At 32.8% G+C, this 18,976-nt stretch overlaps 1 protein-coding gene across 1 annotated transcript in view; it reads left to right on the forward strand.

Moving 5' to 3' along the window:
* LOC129613725 (mucin-2) overlaps positions 1–18,655 on the forward strand; it is a 30,279-nt gene extending 11,624 nt beyond the window's left edge. Inside the window, exons 2-6 of the mRNA XM_055527912.1 lie at positions 9,025–9,242; positions 9,562–10,047; positions 10,154–10,485; positions 10,615–17,990; positions 18,105–18,655. Of these exons, the coding sequence (XP_055383887.1) occupies positions 9,025–9,242; positions 9,562–10,047; positions 10,154–10,485; positions 10,615–17,990; positions 18,105–18,620 (8,928 nt within the window). The 3' untranslated portion in view covers positions 18,621–18,655. The remainder of the gene's footprint in view (positions 1–9,024; positions 9,243–9,561; positions 10,048–10,153; positions 10,486–10,614; positions 17,991–18,104) is intronic.
* The last annotated feature ends 321 nt before the right edge of the window (positions 18,656–18,976 follow it).

Genomic DNA, 18,976 nt, shown 5'->3' on the forward strand with positions numbered 1-18,976 from the left:
TAAATACATATACTCGTATATATAGTTTTACATAAATACATAAATTTTTTTTAAATGAGTGTTTTTAAGTTGCATTTCTTGCATAATATACGCAATTAAATTTCTCTGTCTTTTCATTCAAGACTTTATTATAGACCTTACATATTTTATTTGTAGATAATAAAATGTAGGTATGTAGCAGTGGTGGAAATAAAAAAAAAATTTTAGTACTACCACAAGTTTTCTGAGCGTACCAAATCAGAACAGCGAGTACCACTTTATCAATCTGTGTAATATCCATACATATGTCTATTATATTATAGTCATAAAAACGTTAGTGTTAGGCAGTTTCTATTTTCTTGCAATTTTAATTAAATTTTGTTCATTACTGTTAATGGTCTCTTTTTTGTGGTTTTTTGTAAAAATATGAATTGGCATTTGTTTAAATTTGAGAAACATTTCCAGCAATCGGAATTATACATATATTACACTTCTTATATTGGGATAAAGGATTATCTAATTCTAACTAGGGCTTTGTTTTTGAAATGGAAGGTTGCTGGAATTTGCTTGGGCACCATTAACGACATATAGGTTCTGAAGTATTCGCGATCTTTAAATCTAATGTAGTATTTTGTGCCGCTACATCACATCTATATTTTTTTTTATGTCTTAGATTTTAGGTTATAGCTACATTATTAATTTTCAAAAACTTGAAATATGGAGTTGAAGTTTCCGATACATTACTTATAAGCTGATCTATTCAAAAAAAAAAAATGTGTTTTCAAAATTCAAATATCTACAAACAGCAAATTTTTCGGCAAATTTTTGGTATTAATGACAAATTTTTAATGGCTGGGTTTACATGTGCAATAAATAATAGTAGCAAAGTTTTTAAACAAAATAAATTTTTGTGTTCAATATAATGCAAGAAGGATTTCGGACTTTATTCCTTATAAAACAAAATATACATTTACAGAAAGTATCGCATTTCAAATGAGCGTACCACCGTAAATATCACATTTGGTACAATAGTATCACATTTTCCACCCCTGGTATGTAGTTACAAATATTTACATATAAGTACTACATGCATACATATATATAATTTATACAGGATGTTTCGTATCCGTAAAATGCACAGTTACGTTATATGCCATATTGTATAGACCCTGATGAGTAAACAAAACTTTTGTATGAAGACGATGTTCACAGTAGAAACATTATTTTTATCAATAATTCCTGAACCATAATAGGTAGGAAGATATTTCACTTACTGAATTAAAGCTTAGTTGACAGGATTGCCAGCTGTGCTAAAATCTAGAAAAAGTTGCAATATTACGTCATTTAGAAAATTATGTTGTTTCTTAAAATGAAAATTTAAATATTAAAATTTTACAAACCTTATTGGGTCATACGAAATTCCAAAATGCTGAAAAGATTAGGTTATAATCCTGATATTCATAAGCATGGTATGATCCCATATTCAGAACTTTCCAAATCATGGACATAGGCACGGACTTATATTTAAAGTTTCAAAAAGTTAAAAATGATCGAGATTGATTTTAAGCCTCTACATAACTCGCAACCTGTACAATGGAATATAGCAGTCCACTTATAGATACGAGGGGATACCATGTATATGGTATACCTTTTGTTCTTTTGAATTTTTCAATACCTATATATTATACCTAAGAGGTGAAAGTGAAGTGTATGTTGTTGAAAAGTGAGTTTTATTTATTTATTTATTAATTTTGCTTTGTAATATTTTTTTTTTCTTTATCTGCGTTTCTTCTTAATTTTTTTTAATATGTGCCCTGTTCTTAGACAAAACGACAGGTAATAAAAAAAACTTTTTTTTTTTTTTTTCATTTTTTAATTTTTTCCAAGTTTTTGTCATAAAAAATTATAAAATATTTTCGAAATATTTATTTTTACCTATAATATTATTATCTAATATTTTTCTTACAAAAAAAAAAAAGTAAAAAAAAAAATAAATAAATAAATAAACAAAAAAGTTTCATAATAAAAAAAACCGTCTTCATTATCGTCATCTTTCGCTGTTAATCATCATCATCATCACTTACCATTATTATCATCATTATTATCATAATATTACAAATATTCAATAACGGTTTAAAAACTATTATTGTATATGTAGGTAATAGGTATGCGCACATATATGTTTGTGTGTATAATAACCCATCAGCTCTCTTAAACGATGCTGCTGCTGCACATTAAGTATTTAAAAATAATCTTTTTCTGTTATTGCTATTTTTATTATTGCTATTAGTAATTTTTATACCCTGCACCTTTCGTGAAAGTGTACAACTAAAGTGATTTACATATATAGCTGTACATTGGAGATTCGGGTGGCTGTAATATAATCCCGAAGAGGTAACACTGGATACAGTTGAAAAAATGATAAAGTTTATATCTGCGAGAAAATTTGGCAGTCGGTTGTCCAATTACAGCCCATAGATAGATTCGTGAAATTTTCATGGAATGGGTTGGCAGTTCGGGTCGCTGGCATTCAATTATACAAAAATTAAAACTACGATTTTAATTGTAATACTCAGATTGTCGTAAGGTGCATGCAGGGTATATAATTTAGTCGGAGTAGACTGACTGAAACGTTTTTACTTGTTATTATTGCTATTAGTTTTTCTTTTGTTTTTTTTTCTTTTTTGTTATATTGCTTACACGACTTTAAAAAGAAAAGGTTATTTTTTTTTTTTTAATTTTTTTTTAATTTCTTGTATACAAATTTTTTTAAACCTGTATACAGTTGAACTCGGTGTTATATGCCCGCCTTCTCCAATATATCATTTTAATTAACACATAATATGTGTAATTGGTTGTGGCATCGCATGCTACAACAATAAGTAAAACGTTTACATTTATACGTCTCAATCTCGTATACGTTTCATTTATATGTTCCTCAGTTCTGTGTTTTTTTTTTGTCTACCTGTCTGTCTCTTTTTACAATATAATTTATTTGGAAATGAGAGGAGAGCCAGATAGAAACTGTTTTAATTTGATGCACAAAAACGCTTATGTCTTATTTGTATTTGAAGATTGCTGATAATGAGGCAATCTGATAGTAAGATTATTTAAAAAAATGCATATGTATCGTTAAAATAATGGATAAATTTACAGCTTAATCGTTTTTTCATCTCACTTTCAATTAATTAACTTTCAAATTAGAATTTTCCGTTTTTCTGATGGATATGGTTGAGTTCATGTTGGCAGACTTTACTTAGATCTGAAAATGTGGTGCGTTTTTGTGATAAAAAGCAGATCGTTTTCGTGTAAGAACTTTGAAAGATCTACTCTAATATTGTCAACATGAAAATTAATACTGCCAATAATCAGAAGCTGACATAACCTAAAAATACAATTGAAAAGCTATATAATTATAAAGTAAAGATTGAGTAATCAGTGTTAGTAATTAATATTTTAATTATGTTAAAAAAAATTTTAAAGTCATTATTTAATATCAAAAATTTATTATTATGCGGTGCTGTCAACTGTTTTCAAAAGTAGAGCTGATTCCTACAGTTTTAAATTTTCTGCTTTAGAATAACGTTGAAAGAAATAGAATCAAGTTTTAAGATCTGCCAACATGAAGTTAGCCTATTTCATTTTTTCAATAAGATTATTCAATTTTTCAATTTTATTTTTGCATTTCTTCTTAAATTATCGAATAAACGTCTGATTTTCAGAAACAAAGTGAATAATTTTTGTTATACATTTTAGAAAAAAACGAGATACGGAATAATTCTTCTTATTTCAAAGTACATGATAGCTACTCATTGTTTTCTCAATTGGCGAGTAAAATAGCGAGATAGATAATCGGGCTCTGAAAAATTCTGAATTTTTTAAATAAACATCAAAACAAGTTTCAGATAAAAACGTTTCACTGTATTTATGTGTATATTAAATATATTTCTGAAAAGACGGCGGCCGGCAGTAGAGTTTTTATTTTTTTTTCTTTCATATTTTAATATTTTTTATAAATATAAATGGAGGAATTAGGTCAAAAGAGCATGTCTCATAAGATTATCTTATATATTAAAGTTTAAATAGGTAAAATCATATTATGTTGTATACATACATACATATATACTTATTCGAACACAACTGCCTGTAATTGTGTGTATAATTACAATCATAATAACAATAATTAAGTAATATTACTTTGAAAGAATTTATAGTTAAAATATACATGATATACAGGTCGCATCAAATGCATGCACAATGAATGTACTTATTAATATGATGGAAATTGGAATCTATAACTAAGTACATCAGGACTGTACTTCAAAAAAAAAAATACCAAATTAAGAAAAATGTTAACAAAATAACTGTTAACCCCGTTCATAGCCTATTTTTTATCTATATAAAAGTTACTAATTGAATTAAAACCCGCTTCCCTTAAGTCAATCAAAAACATTTTGACTTGAAATATAATAGCTAAACGTTTTTTAAGGCTGTCGAGCTGACAAAAGCACAGTTTGAATTTCGAGATGATTTTAAGTCGAGTACTCAAACGGCATATATGTAAATGATGCGCTCTTTTGTAGGCACAATTAAAAAAAAAAACTGATATGGACCATTACACACAACTGAGCGCAAAATGTATTTTTTTGGTGAAAGTATCCTACAAAACAGTCTGAAATTTTTTACCATCACATAATCTTCCTTATATAAATATCAGCTGCTGACTGAATTATATAAGAAGTGTTACAATGTAACAAAACGAACTATACAAACATATTATTTATGTATGTGTATGTACGTAAAAATATTTTGGTTTTAAAAATTATTAAGATTTACTTTTGAACATGTATATATATATATACATATGTACATACAACCATTTAATAATTATTCATATTTTTAAACTTCATCTTCTCCTCCTCCCCCTCATTTTTTTTTTTTTGAAAAATGCTAATTTTTTTCTTTTAAATTTTAATTTATTATTTAAACAATTTAATTAACAGTTTAATATTTCTAAGAATTCTTAGATCATTCATGTTCACTCTTTAAAAATTAAATTTTTTAATTTACAGTCGAATCCATAGCTATGTTTCGTAATCGCGTTAAGGCTAAACTCCTTTATTATAAAGTACAAGTTAAAAAACTAAAATCTAACATTACAGTTTTCATATGAATTATATTTTAATATAATCAGTAACAACTTGTTTATATGTATGTGCATAAGAAAATAAACCAAATGTAAAAATAAAAAATTATAGTTTGTACGATGGTGGTTATAAGCAAATTCGACTGTAAATATCTTTTGATTATTATAACAGGAAAAAATAAAGAAAAGAGTAAAAGAAAAAAACACATCTGATGGCATAATATAATAAATTGATTAAGGTTTTTTGAAAGACCACATTTAAATTTTAACAATAGTTACATACTTACATACCATATGTTAAATAAATTTGTAACCATATTCATTTTGCAAAACGATGATGCTTTTATTTTAAATAACACATTTTTTACACATTTCGTGAAAATTTTGTGAGATATTGACTTTGGTATGGAGTTTTTAATTACTTGAAGTAGTCATCTGAGGTATTTCATGTATATATGTTTATTAGTAATCAGTGTAAAATTCTCTGTTTATTTCATGAAATATCCGTCCGCTCGTTCGATCGCAAAATGATAACTCAAAAACGATAACACCAATACCACTTTTAAAAATTACTTGTTTTCTGTCAAGGACGGACCCTACATTTTAATTAAATCAATTCGGGAAATGGATTCGCGTAACTGTTATACAACAATATGAAAACTATAATTTTAAATATTTCAGAAACATGATTTGGTATACTCACAGGTTGTAAAGGTGCAAGGGTATATAATTCAGTCAATTTTCTCAGTTAGACTGAAGTGTTTTTAATATATCACTTATCAGCTTAAATTAGTGAATTTAATAGTTAATTGTACGAAATCTTGATTGTTTTAAAATAAAACAGAGAGAAAGACAGACAGACAAAATTAACGAAAAACAGTTTATATAAGTATTTGAAATTTGTTTTCACCGAAAGCAAAATTATATTTTTTAATGAGTTATAAATATCAATAAATTTAATTTAATTTTTTTACAGAACAGAAAATTATTACTACTATTATTTTTAATGATTTTTTATTAATGTAAATTATTAATTTTTATGGATAATTTTTCTCTTACCAATACTTTGTAAAAAAAAAATATTAATTTTTGGTGTAAAGCAGTGTAAAGACTGAATTTTTGTAATACAAGATCAATAATTTGGGAAGCGTTGTGAAGGAAAAATTATTTTCTCTATATATAAAGGTTCGTTGACCCGATCGTATTTTACTTATAATTATCTTACGCAAATAAGTTCCCTGACTAATCCCAAAAAAAAAAAATGTGCATATAATAAAGACCTATGCATATAAGAAATGATTTATTGTTGACTTGCAGGGTATACGCAGGGTATGTTTTACAATTCAGCTCGATTTTACTGCTACGAATTCGGAATTTATCAGAATATTGTACCAATTATTTATGATGTTAAAAATTTCAATATCATTACATGTTTTAGGGGCAGTGTTGAAACGCACAGAGATTAATATAGAGTAAATAGCCCATATCATGTCTTATTTTGGAATATCCAACTATATAATGAATATATTTCTTTGCAACAGCTTTAATATTTTTATTTCAATAAAATATCTATTATATAGTTTCTAATAAAATTGCTGGCGCAAAATGTATACGATTTATTAAATTGCACTTAAAAAATTTTGAAGGACAAAATATTCATACTTAATTAAAAATTGTGAAAAATTTTGATAATTAGTTTTATGATTTTAAAAAAATTCTAAAATAAAATAACATTTATTTCACAGTTATGGATTCAATTAAAAACGATGATTCATGGACTTGACGTGACGGTGTTAAGTTTAGTACTATATAGTAAGAGACTATTACAAGAATATTTTTATAAGTTCACAATTAATGAATATACAATTATTATTGATTTTAATCATCATATCACCTCGCCCTGAAAATCTTCTTTTCTTTATTTTTTTATTTTTATTTGTTTTTCTTGTTTTTTGTATAGTTTTACCGCGAGTTTGATATTAAATTTCATTTTATTTTTATTTCTATTTAAAAAATATATATATATATATACATATATATTGTTTTTATTTATGGAAAATTTTTTTCCCACACAATTCAATATGTTCTTATGCCATCAATAGAAAAATGAAATTAGAAAGATAAATAGCCATCAGCCTTTGAGGAAAAAAAAAAAACCAAAAAAAAAAAAAGAAACATAAGTATATAGACAGAGGTGAATTACAAAGATCAAACGGATGTCTTGGTTGCATGAGAAAGATTAAAATTGTGTTCGTGGTTATGCCATCTCTTCTGTATGTACATATACATATAGCTTATGTTATCTTATTATAAATTTCATTTGTTTTTTACAAGTAACCTTCCTGTAGGCAGTCTATGTGGAATTGATCCATATATAGTATTTATAATTAAATATTTATCTGGATTTATTCTATTACCCTTAAAAAAATTCAAGAATCATTGTAATAGTGAGTTTCGATATCAAAACTGTCTTTAGAGAAATATGACACTATATAGACTTTTAGAGGCGGCTATTTATTTATTAATAATAAACATATTTCTTAATTTGAACACAAAGTTATCAAAACTATATAACACCAAATCTGGTAATTTTGAAAAAAAATTGCATACTTTTAGGTTTTTGAATGTTTTCATATTTTTTTTTGGTTTTCGTTAATATTGAATACAATATCAATTATTACGTAAGTACCTACTTCTAATGTCTATCTTCTTATTTTATAAAAATAAATAGCCTTCAAATATTTTCATTGCAATTTCACATTTTATAGTCATTTTAATATTTTTATTATTTTTATTTAGTTTGTTATTTCAATGAATTTTTAATGATGAACGAATCGATTTTATTGTATATATAGTGGTGGCTATTACGAAATAAAAGTATGGAAAACAAAGAAAAAAGAATACATATGATATATAAATATATACATACATATATGTGTGTACACACTCTACAATGTATTTTCATTATTATCATTAAGTAAAATGTATATGTACGATCTTGTTATCGTTATATATAACTAATGTAATATATAGAATTAATAAACCATTGTGTTATATATACTATCGTATAGTAATATAATTAAACAGGGAACTTTATAAACTTATATTTTCACAAGTTTAGAATTTACTAAGATTCTTATATAAAGTGCTTGTTGCTCCGTGATACTGCTGAAGATATGAATGTATATATGTACTTCCAAAAAAGCTAAAAAAAAGGTAACCAAATTCTATTTAAAATTTCCTATAGCTCAGTGTTCTTGAGAATGTTCAGTGGAATGTTCAGTGATTCTTGACAGTGATGAGAGATCGCGTCATACAAATCTTCTATACAATCAAGATCGCGCGTTTTGTTCTGAGAGATGATAAGCATCTGACATATGGCCCCGTGACACTGATTTCGTTAACATCCTGTATATAGAAATATTTGAAAATTTTCTTGAAATGTAAATGAATTTAGAAAAAAAACAAAAAACTATGAAGCCATCTGTTAATTTTGATATACATTGAACTTTATAAAAGAAATATAGTTTGAAAATATTATATATCTTGAAATAACTGTAATAAGAGTTGAATGTTAAAACACAAAATTTGAAATGAGGAAAGAAACGACAAAGTTACTGAGGAGCACCTTTTTGTTTTAATCATAAGCCCGCAGTTAATAAGCAATTAATCACTGTAATAAAATAATCAAGCTTGTCACAATAAAACAGTTGTTCTGATTTTACATATAAAAAAAAATAGCCCAAATTATTCATTTATTAGATTAGATCGCAATAAAAAAAATTTTGACGTTCGATTATTTTTGGATTTTTTTGAATTAAAAATTTAATTAAAACAAGGAAAACACTTTTAAACTAAAAAATTATTTTTTAATTTTGTTATTTTTCAAATATAAAAAGATTGCTGTTGCTAATTGTCAAAGAGGTTCACCATTTAGAAATCAATTAATACAACGGAATATAATTGATGGCAATAATGAAAATAATGAGCATTTACATATTGAAATGATTGATGTTAAATGCGATGGTGAAGCTCATATGACTGTCACTGTAAATTTTGAAGAGCCATTTAACGGTTTAATATACAGTCAAGGTTATTTCAAAGACCCAAAATGTAGGTAAGTATTATTATTTCTATTATAATGTATGTATAAAGAATTGAGATTTGCTTAAAATTAATTAATCATATAACAAAAAAGAAAAAGAATGTAATTATAATCAGTTATTAATATTAAAACTTAACCAAGATTATTAAATTAAATTTTGAAAAATAATATAATAATGATTCCTCTCTCTCTCTCTTTTTCTCTTAAAACCTTGTCTTTTCTTCTATTATTTTTAAAATAAAATGAAAACATTGATTTTTTTTTCCATTTATCTTTGTAATTTTGGTCTTTATATAATAACGCATATAATAACTATGATCGCATATAATAGATATGTTCAAGAAGGTAGCAACAATAATATATTCACTTTTAATATACCATATAATGGATGTGGCACAAAACCATCATGTACAATTTGTTCATCTTATGATAATATTATTGTTATACAAAGTGATGAAAATATTCAAGAAAAATGGGACATCGCCAGAAAAATAACATGTAGTGGTGGACCAAAACAAGAAGAAAAACGTATTATATTTAAACCATTTATTGTTGATATGTTAGAAGTTATAAGTGTACCAACATTATCTGGAAATATCGAATGTTGGATGGATATTCAACAAGGTTCTTATCCAAATATATATCCAATAACAAATATTATAAAAATTGGTGAAATATTAACCGTATTAATATATTTGCGTGACCCAAACAAGGAATATGATATTATTGTCAAGGATTGTTATGCATTTGACAATGATAATTTTGATGACACTAATACAAATCGCCTACAATTAAGTGATAAAAATGGATGTTCTAGGTAGAGTATTTAAAAATTGAAAATGTTTACATGAATAGTAAATATGGTTTAATAATAACAATTTTGATAAAACAATGTAAATATTTTTTTTTTATTTTTTAATTAGAAAAAAAAATGTTTTTGGGCAATGGACTAAAATTGACGAGAATACGCAATTTAATACAACAAAATTAATTTATAATACCCTAAATGCATTTAGATTTCCGGATAAATCACAAGTCTATTTAAAATGTGATATTGAATTATGTAAAGATAAATGTATAGAATATAATTGTGAAGATAATATTAATACTCAGAAATTTATATATAAAAAACCTATAAAAACAATTTCGCCAATAACAAAGATAAGTGTAATTGATACTGAGACAACTGCAATTGACATTCCAGTGACAACAAGTGATAATATAATATTATCATCATCATCAGTTCGATATAGGGGTACAAGACCATCGCAATTTAATAAAATTACTTCAGAACCATTTAAAAAATTAACAACGGAATATAATGAAAATAAAATACCATTTGGACCAATTATTGTACCCGAATTATGTGAACCAAATTCATTAGATTCAAATTGTCAACCAACAAATAATATATTATCCACACATAAACCATATGATTTAAATAAGATATGTGATCCAGACTCAAATAATATTAACTGCATTAAATCTACAACGCTACGTCCAGCAACTATTTTACAAGAAAATTGTTTACCTGGTTCAATTGATCCAAAATGTCTTACAAAATTTACCCCTTTAAATAATATTGGTAAAACAAAATGTTATAAGGGATCAAATGATCCAGAATGCTTACAAATTAAATCCACAACAGGATCTTCCTATTTACCACCATACATTTACTCAGAAAGAACTACCGAAGAACCAATAACAACAACCAATTTGAACTGTTATCCTGGATCAAGTGATCAAAGATGTTTACCTAAAACAACACTGACTCCAATATTTTTCCCTACAACAACAGTATATCCTGCTACTGTAAAAAAATCAAGTTGCTATCCTGGTTCAACCGACCCTGAATGTTTCCGGTACACTTCTACAACAGCTGTGCCTTATTTACCACCAGGATCCGATAAGTGTTACAATAATCCTAACGATCCAAATTGCAAAAAAAAATATACAACATCGCACTCCGAAACTACAAAAAAAGTGCAGTGTTATTCTGGATCGACAGATCCCAAGTGTCTTGAAACAACAACAACACGCACTACAAAACAATTCGAATGCTATCCAGGCTCTAAAAATCCAAAATGTTTTTCACAAACCCAGAGTCCATTTATCACTACCGAAAAACCAACATGCCATGAGCATAGCAAAGATCCAAGGTGCCGAACACCAACAGCATCCCGTTCTTTAACAACAACAAGAATCCCTTGCAACGAAAAATCTACCGATCCACGTTGTATGCAAAAAACAACTAAATCAATTTGTTATCCATTGTCGACCGATCCTAGTTGCCTGAAAGCCACAACAGTTCGAAAATCTACAAAAGGCCCTACATATTTGCCGCCCACTACCGCAAAACCCACGACTAATTTAAATTGCTACCCTGGTTCCACTGACCCAAGATGTTCAAAACCAAAAACATCTCCAACAATTTGCTACCAAGGTTCTGTAGATCCTAGTTGTGTCCAATCAACAACAAAATTCAATTGTTATCCTGGTTCAAATGACTATCGATGTAATCAAGTTACAACAGCTCGACCAATTTGCTACGAAGGTTCCACAGATCCTAGTTGTCCACAAAAAACAACAAAGCTCAACTGTTATCCAGGATCAACTGATCCTAGTTGTCCGAAACTAACAACAGTTCGACCGCTCTGTTATGAAGGCTCTACAGAACCAGGTTGTCCGAAACTAACAACAAAACTTAATTGTTACCCAGGATCAACTGATCCAAGGTGCCCTAAGGCAACAACACCGCGAGCGATAGTTTATTCTACATCAACAAAAGGCCCAGCGTATTTGCCTCCTACTACTAGCAAAACTATCTCAAAACTTAATTGCTTCCCAGGCTCAACTGATCCAGGGTGTCCGAAAACAACAACAGCTCGACCAATTTGCTATGAAGGTTCCACAGATCCTAGTTGTCCCCAAAAAAATACAAAATTAAATTGTTATCCAGGCTCAACAGATCCAAAATGTCCGAAGCCAACAACAGCTCGACCAATTTGTTATGAAGGTTCCACAGATCCTAGTTGTCCACAAAAAACAACAAAACTCAACTGTTATCCAGGATCAACTGATCCTAGTTGTCCGAAACCAACAACGGTTCGACCACTCTGTTATGAAGGCTCCACAGATCCGGGCTGCCCTAACCTAACAACAAAACTTAATTGTTACCCAGGATCAACTGATCCAAGATGTCTGAAACAAACAACAGCACGACCGATTTGCTACGAAGGTTCCACAGATCCTAGGTGTCCACAACAAACAACAAAACTCAAATGTTTCCCGGGATCAAGCGATCCTAGATGTCCGAAACCAACCACGTCTCGACCAATTTGTTATGAAGGTTCTACAGATCCGGGGTGCCCGAAACCGACGACACAACTCAATTGTTACCCAGGATCGACTGATCCAAGGTGTTCAAAAGGAACAACTAAAGTCAGGTGCTACCCAGGATCAACTGACCCAAGATGCCCTAAGACAACAACACCGCGAGCGACAGTTGCTTCAACACCATCAACAAAAGGTCCGACGTACTTGCCACCTACTACTATTAAAACTGTTACAAAACCTAATTGCTACCCAGGCTCAACCGATCCAAGATGTCCGAAACCAACAACAGCTCGACCAATTTGCTACGAGGGTTCTACAGATCCTAATTGTACACAAAAAACAACAAAACTCAATTGTTACCCAGGCTCAACAGACCCAAGATGCCCCAAAACAACAACACCTCGACCAATTTGCTATGAAGGTTCCACAGATCCACGTTGCCTGAAACTAACAACAAAACTCAATTGCTACCCAGGGTCAACCGATCCAAAATGTCCGAAACCGACAACAGGTCGACCAAACTGTTACGAAGGTTCCAAAGATCCAGGATGTCCGACACTAGCAACAAAACTCAATTGTTACCCAGGATCAACTGATCCAAAATGTCCAAAACCAACAACAGGTCGACCAATCTGTTATGAAGGTTCCACAGATCCGGGTTGCTCGAAACCACAAACAAAACTCAATTGTTCCCCAGGGTCAACCAATCCTAAATGTCCGAAGATAACAACATCTAGACCAATCTGTTATGAAGGTTCCACAGATGCAGGCTGCCCGAAACCACCAGCAAAACTCAATTGTTACCCAGGATCAACCAATCCAAAATGTCCGAAACCGACAACAGGTCGACCAAACTGTTATGAAGGTTCCACAGATCCGGGATGCCCGAACCCAACAACGAAACTCAATTGTTACCCAGGATCGGCTGATCCCAGGTGTCCACAAGCAACAACTAAAATTAGTTGCTACTCAGGGTCAACTGATCCAAGATGCCCGAAAACAACAACACCACGAGCGATAGTTTCTTTTACACCATCAACAAAAGGGCCACCGTATTTGCCACCTACTACTATTAAAACTACCACAAAACTTGATTGCTACCCAGGGTCAACCGATTCAAAATGTCCGAAACCAACAACAAGTCGACCAATCTGTTATGAAGGTTCCACAGATCCAGGTTGCCCGAAACCACCAACAAAACTCAATTGTTACCCAGGCTCAACGGATCCAAAATGTCCGAAACCAACAACATCTCGACCAATCTGTTATGAAGGTTCCACAGATCCAGGTTGCCCGAAACCACCAACAAAACTCAATTGCTACCCAGGATCAACTGATCCAAAATGTCCGAAACCAACAACAGGTCGGCCAATCTGTTATGAAGGTTCCACTGATCCAGGTTGCCCGAAACCACCAACAAAACTCAATTGTTACCCAGGCTCAACGGATCCAAAATGTCCGAAACCAACAACATCTCGACCAATCTGTTACGAAGGTTCCACAGATCCAGGATGTCCGACACTAGCAACAAAACGCAATTGTTACCCAGGATCAACTGATCCAAAATGTCCGAAACCAACAACAGGTCGGCCAATCTGTTATGAAGGTTCCACTGATCCAGGTTGCCCGAAACCACCAACAAAACTCAATTGTTACCCAGGCTCAACGGATCCAAAATGTCCGAAACCAACAACATCTCGACCAATCTGTTATGAAGGTTCTACAGATCCGGAGTGCCCGAAACCAATGACACAACTCAATTGTTACACAGGATCGACTGATCCAAGGTGTTCAAAAGGAACAACTAAAGTCAGGTGCTACCCAGGATCAACTGATCCAAAATGCACGAAAACAACACCGCGAGCGATAGTTTCTTTTACACCATCAACAAAAGGGCCAACGTACTTGCCACCTACCACTATTAAAACTACCACAAAACTTGATTGCTACCCAGGGTCAACCGATCCAAAATGTCCGAAACCGGCAACATCTCGACCTATCTGTTACGAAGGTTCCACAGATCCTGGATGTCCGACACTAGCAACAAAACTCAATTGTTACCCAGGATCAACTGATCCAAAATGTCCGAAACCAACAACAAGTCGACCAATCTGTTATGAAGGTTCCACAGATCCAGGTTGCCCGAAACCACCAGCAAAGCTCAATTGTTACCCAGGCTCAACGGATCCAAAATGTCCGAAACCAACAACAAGTCGACCAATCTGTTATGAAGGTTCCACAGATCCAGGTTGCCCGAAACCACCAACAAAACTCAATTGTTACCCAGGCTCAACGGATCCAAAATGTCCGAAACCAACAACATCTCGACCAATCTGTTATGAAGGTTCCACCGATCCAGGTTGCCCGAAACCACCAACAAAACTCAATTGTTACCCAGGATCAACTGATCCAAAATGTCCGAAACCAACAACAATTCGACCAGTCTGTTACGAAGGTTCCACAGATCCGGGTTGCCCGAAACCACAAACAAAACTGAATTGTTACCCAGGTTCAACCGATCCAAGATGTCCGAAACCAACAACAAGTCGACCAATCTGTTATGAAGGTTCCACAGATCCAGGTTGCCCGAAACCACCAACAAAACTCAATTGTTACCCAGGTTCAACCGATCCAAGGTGTCCGAAACCAACAACAATTCGACCAGTCTGTTACGAAGGTTCCACAGATCCGGGTTGCCCGAAACCACAAACAAAACTGAATTGTTATCCAGGGTCAACCGATCCAAAATGTCCGAAGGCAACAACATCTCGACCAGTCTGTTATGAAGGTTCCACAGATCCGGGTTGCCCGAAACCACAAACAAAACTCAATTGTTACCCAGGGTCAACCGATCCAAAATGTCCGAAGGCAACAACATCTCGACCAATCTGTTATGAAGGTTCCACAGATCCGAGATGCCCGAACCCAACAACGAAACTCAATTGTTACCCAGGATCGGCTGATCCAAGGTGTACACAAACAACAACTAAAATTAGTTGCTATTCAGGGTCAACTGATCCAAGATGCCCGAAAGCAACAACACCGCGAGCGATAGTTTCTTTTACACCATCAACAAAAGGGCCAACGTACTTGCCACCTACTACTATTAAAACTACCACAAAACTTGATTGCTACCCAGGGTCAACCGATCCGAAATGTTCGAAACCAGCAACATCTCGACCAATCTGTTATGAAGGTTCCACAGATCCAGACTGCCCGAAACCACCAACAAAAGTCAATTGTTACCCAGGTTCAACCGATCCAAAATGTCCGAAGGCAACAACATCTCGACCAGTCTGTTATGAAGGTTCCACAGATCCGGGTTGCCCGAAACCACAAACAAAACTCAATTGTTACCCAGGGTCACCCGATCCAAGATGTCCGAAACCGACAACATCTCAACCAATCTGTTATGAAGGTTCCACAGATCCGAGATGCCCGAACCCAACAACGAAACTCAATTGTTCTCCAGGATCGGCTGATCCTAGGTGCCCACAAGCAACAACTAAAATTAGTTGCTACTCAGGGTCAACTGATCCAAGATGCCCGAAAACAACAACACCACGAGCGATAGTTTTTTCAACACCATCAACAAAAGGCCCAACGTACTTGCCACCTACTACTATCAAAACTACCACAAAACTTGATTGCTACCCAGGGTCAACCGATTCAAGATGTCCAAAACCAACAACATCTCCACCTATCTGTTATGAAGGTTCCACAAATCCCGGATGCGCCAAACCAACAACAAAACTCTCTTGTTCTCCAGGGTCAACCGATCCAAAATGTCCGAAACCGGCAACATCTCAACCAATCTGCTATGAAGGTTCCACAGATCCGAGATGCTCGCAACCAACAACAAAACTCAATTGTTATCCAGGGTCAACCGATCCAAAATGTCCGAAAACAACAACTTCTCGACCAATCTGTTATGAAGGTTCCAGAGATCCGAGATGCCCGCAGCCAACTACACAACTTAATTGTTACCCAGGGTCAACCGATCCAAGATGTCCGGAACCAACAACCTCTCGACCAATCTGTTATGAAGGTTCCACAGATCCGAGATGCTCGCAACCAACTACACAACTAAATTGTTACCCAGGGTCAACCGATCCAAGATGTCCACAACCAACAACTAAAGCCAGCTGTTACCCAGGATCAACTGATCAAAGATGCGCTAAAACAACAACACCACGATCGATAGTTTCTTCCACACCCTCAACAAAAGGCCCAACGTACTTACCACCTACTACTATCAAAACTACCACAAAAATTGATTGCTACCAAGGGTCAACCGATCCAAGATGTCCGAAGCCAACAACATCTCGACCAATCTGTTATGAAGGTTCCACAGATCCGAGATGCCCGCAACCAGCTACACAACTTAATTGTTACCCAGGGTCAACTGATCCAAGATGTCCGAAACCGACAATATCTCAACCAATCTGTGATGAAGGTTCCACAGATCCGAGATGCCCGCAACCAACAACAAAAATCAATTGTTATCCAGGGTCAACCGATCCAAAATGTCCGAAACCAACAACAGGTCGGCCAATCTGTTATGAAGGCTCCACAGATCCGAGATGCCCGCAACCAACAACAAAAATCAATTGTTATCCAGGGTCAACCGATCCAAAATGTCCGAAACCAACAACAGGTCGGCCAATCTGTTATGAAGGCTCCACAGATCCGAGATGCCCGCAACCAACAACAAAACTCAATTGTTATCCAGGGTCAACCGATCCAAGATGTCCGGAACCAACAACGTCTCGACCAATCTGTTATGAAGGTTCCACAGATCCGAGATGCCCGCAGCCAACTACACAACTTAATTGTTACCCAGGGTCAACTGATCCAAGATGTCCGGAACCAACAACCTCTCGACCAATCTGTTATGAAGGTTCCACAGATCCGAGATGCCCGCAACCAACTACACAACTGAATTGTTACCCAGGATCAACCGATCCAAGATGTCCGAAACCGACAACATCTCAACCAATCTGTTATGAAGGTTCCACAGATCCGAGATGCCCGCAACCAACAACAAAAATCAATTGTTATCCAGGGTCAACCGATCCAAAATGTCCGAAACCAACAACAGGTCGGCCAATCTGTTATGAAGGCTCCACAGATCCGAGATGCCCGCAACCAACAACAAAACTCAATTGTTATCCAGGGTCAACCGATCCAAGATGTCCGGAACCAACAACGTCTCGACCAATCTGTTATGAAGGTTCCGCAGATCCGAGATGCCCGCAACCAACAACAAAACTCAATTGTTATCCAGGGTCAACCGATCCAAGATGTCCGGAACCAACAACCTCTCGACCAATCTGTTATGAAGGTTCCACAGATCCGAGATGCCCGAAACCAACTACACAACTAAATTGTTACCCAGGGTCAACCGATCGAAGATGTCCACAACCAACAACTAAACGCAGCTGTTACCCAGGATCAACTGATCAAAGATGCGCTAAAATAACAACAACACAGCGAACAAGTGCTTACTCGACTTTATCAACAAAAGCCCCAAAATACTTGCCACCTACAACTACTGTCATTACGTCATCAAAACCGAAATGCTATCCAGGATCAGCGGATCCAAATTGTAATGAAATTTTAACTACAAAAATACCATTTTCATGTTACCCTGGTTCAATTGATCCAAACTGCCCGCAATACAATAAAACACCATTTGTTGGACCGACTTATTTACCACCATTTAAAGCATTAGATTTCAATAATATTAATAATAATTTAATAAGTGCTGAAACAACAAATATATTAAATGAAATAAATCAATTAGCATTATCTGATAGTTCCTCAGCTCATAATATCGAGGAGAATAATGAAGATGATAGTGATTACAGAGATGAAAATTTAAATAAAAGAAAGAAACGTAGTTTAAGAGAAAATAAAAATGTAATTAAAAGTGATAACATGAGAACAAATTCTTTAAGCAGTAAATCCAATGATAATAATAACAATATAAACGGACAGAGAAACGAAATTATTTCTATAACATTAAAATTTCAAGGATATAAATTAGAATAAAATACATTTTGTTTACAATATGTATTATTGTATATAAAAACTTACTACATTATTACTTTTATTGTTTTTTGTATTATAAATATTTCTTATTATTTAAAATTTTTTTATTAATTATTTGCATAAGTGTTTTAATTATATTGAATTGCTTATAATATCCATGTGTTAAATATAATATTATGTAGCTGTAAGATTAAAAAATTTTATATAATAATATTTTGTAATCTATGTGTTATTATTTTTCTTAAATTTCTTATATAAATTAATGTATATAATAACTTTACTAGCATGTTCAATATGGATATGCCTCAAATTATGTATATGTATATAAAAGTGATCTTTATTATTATATAGATAAA

The sequence above is a fragment of the Condylostylus longicornis genome, unplaced genomic scaffold (genome assembly GCF_029603195.1).
Source record: "Condylostylus longicornis isolate FDR11 unplaced genomic scaffold, ASM2960319v2 ptg000091l, whole genome shotgun sequence".
In the NCBI taxonomy this organism is placed as follows: domain Eukaryota; kingdom Metazoa; phylum Arthropoda; class Insecta; order Diptera; family Dolichopodidae; genus Condylostylus; species Condylostylus longicornis.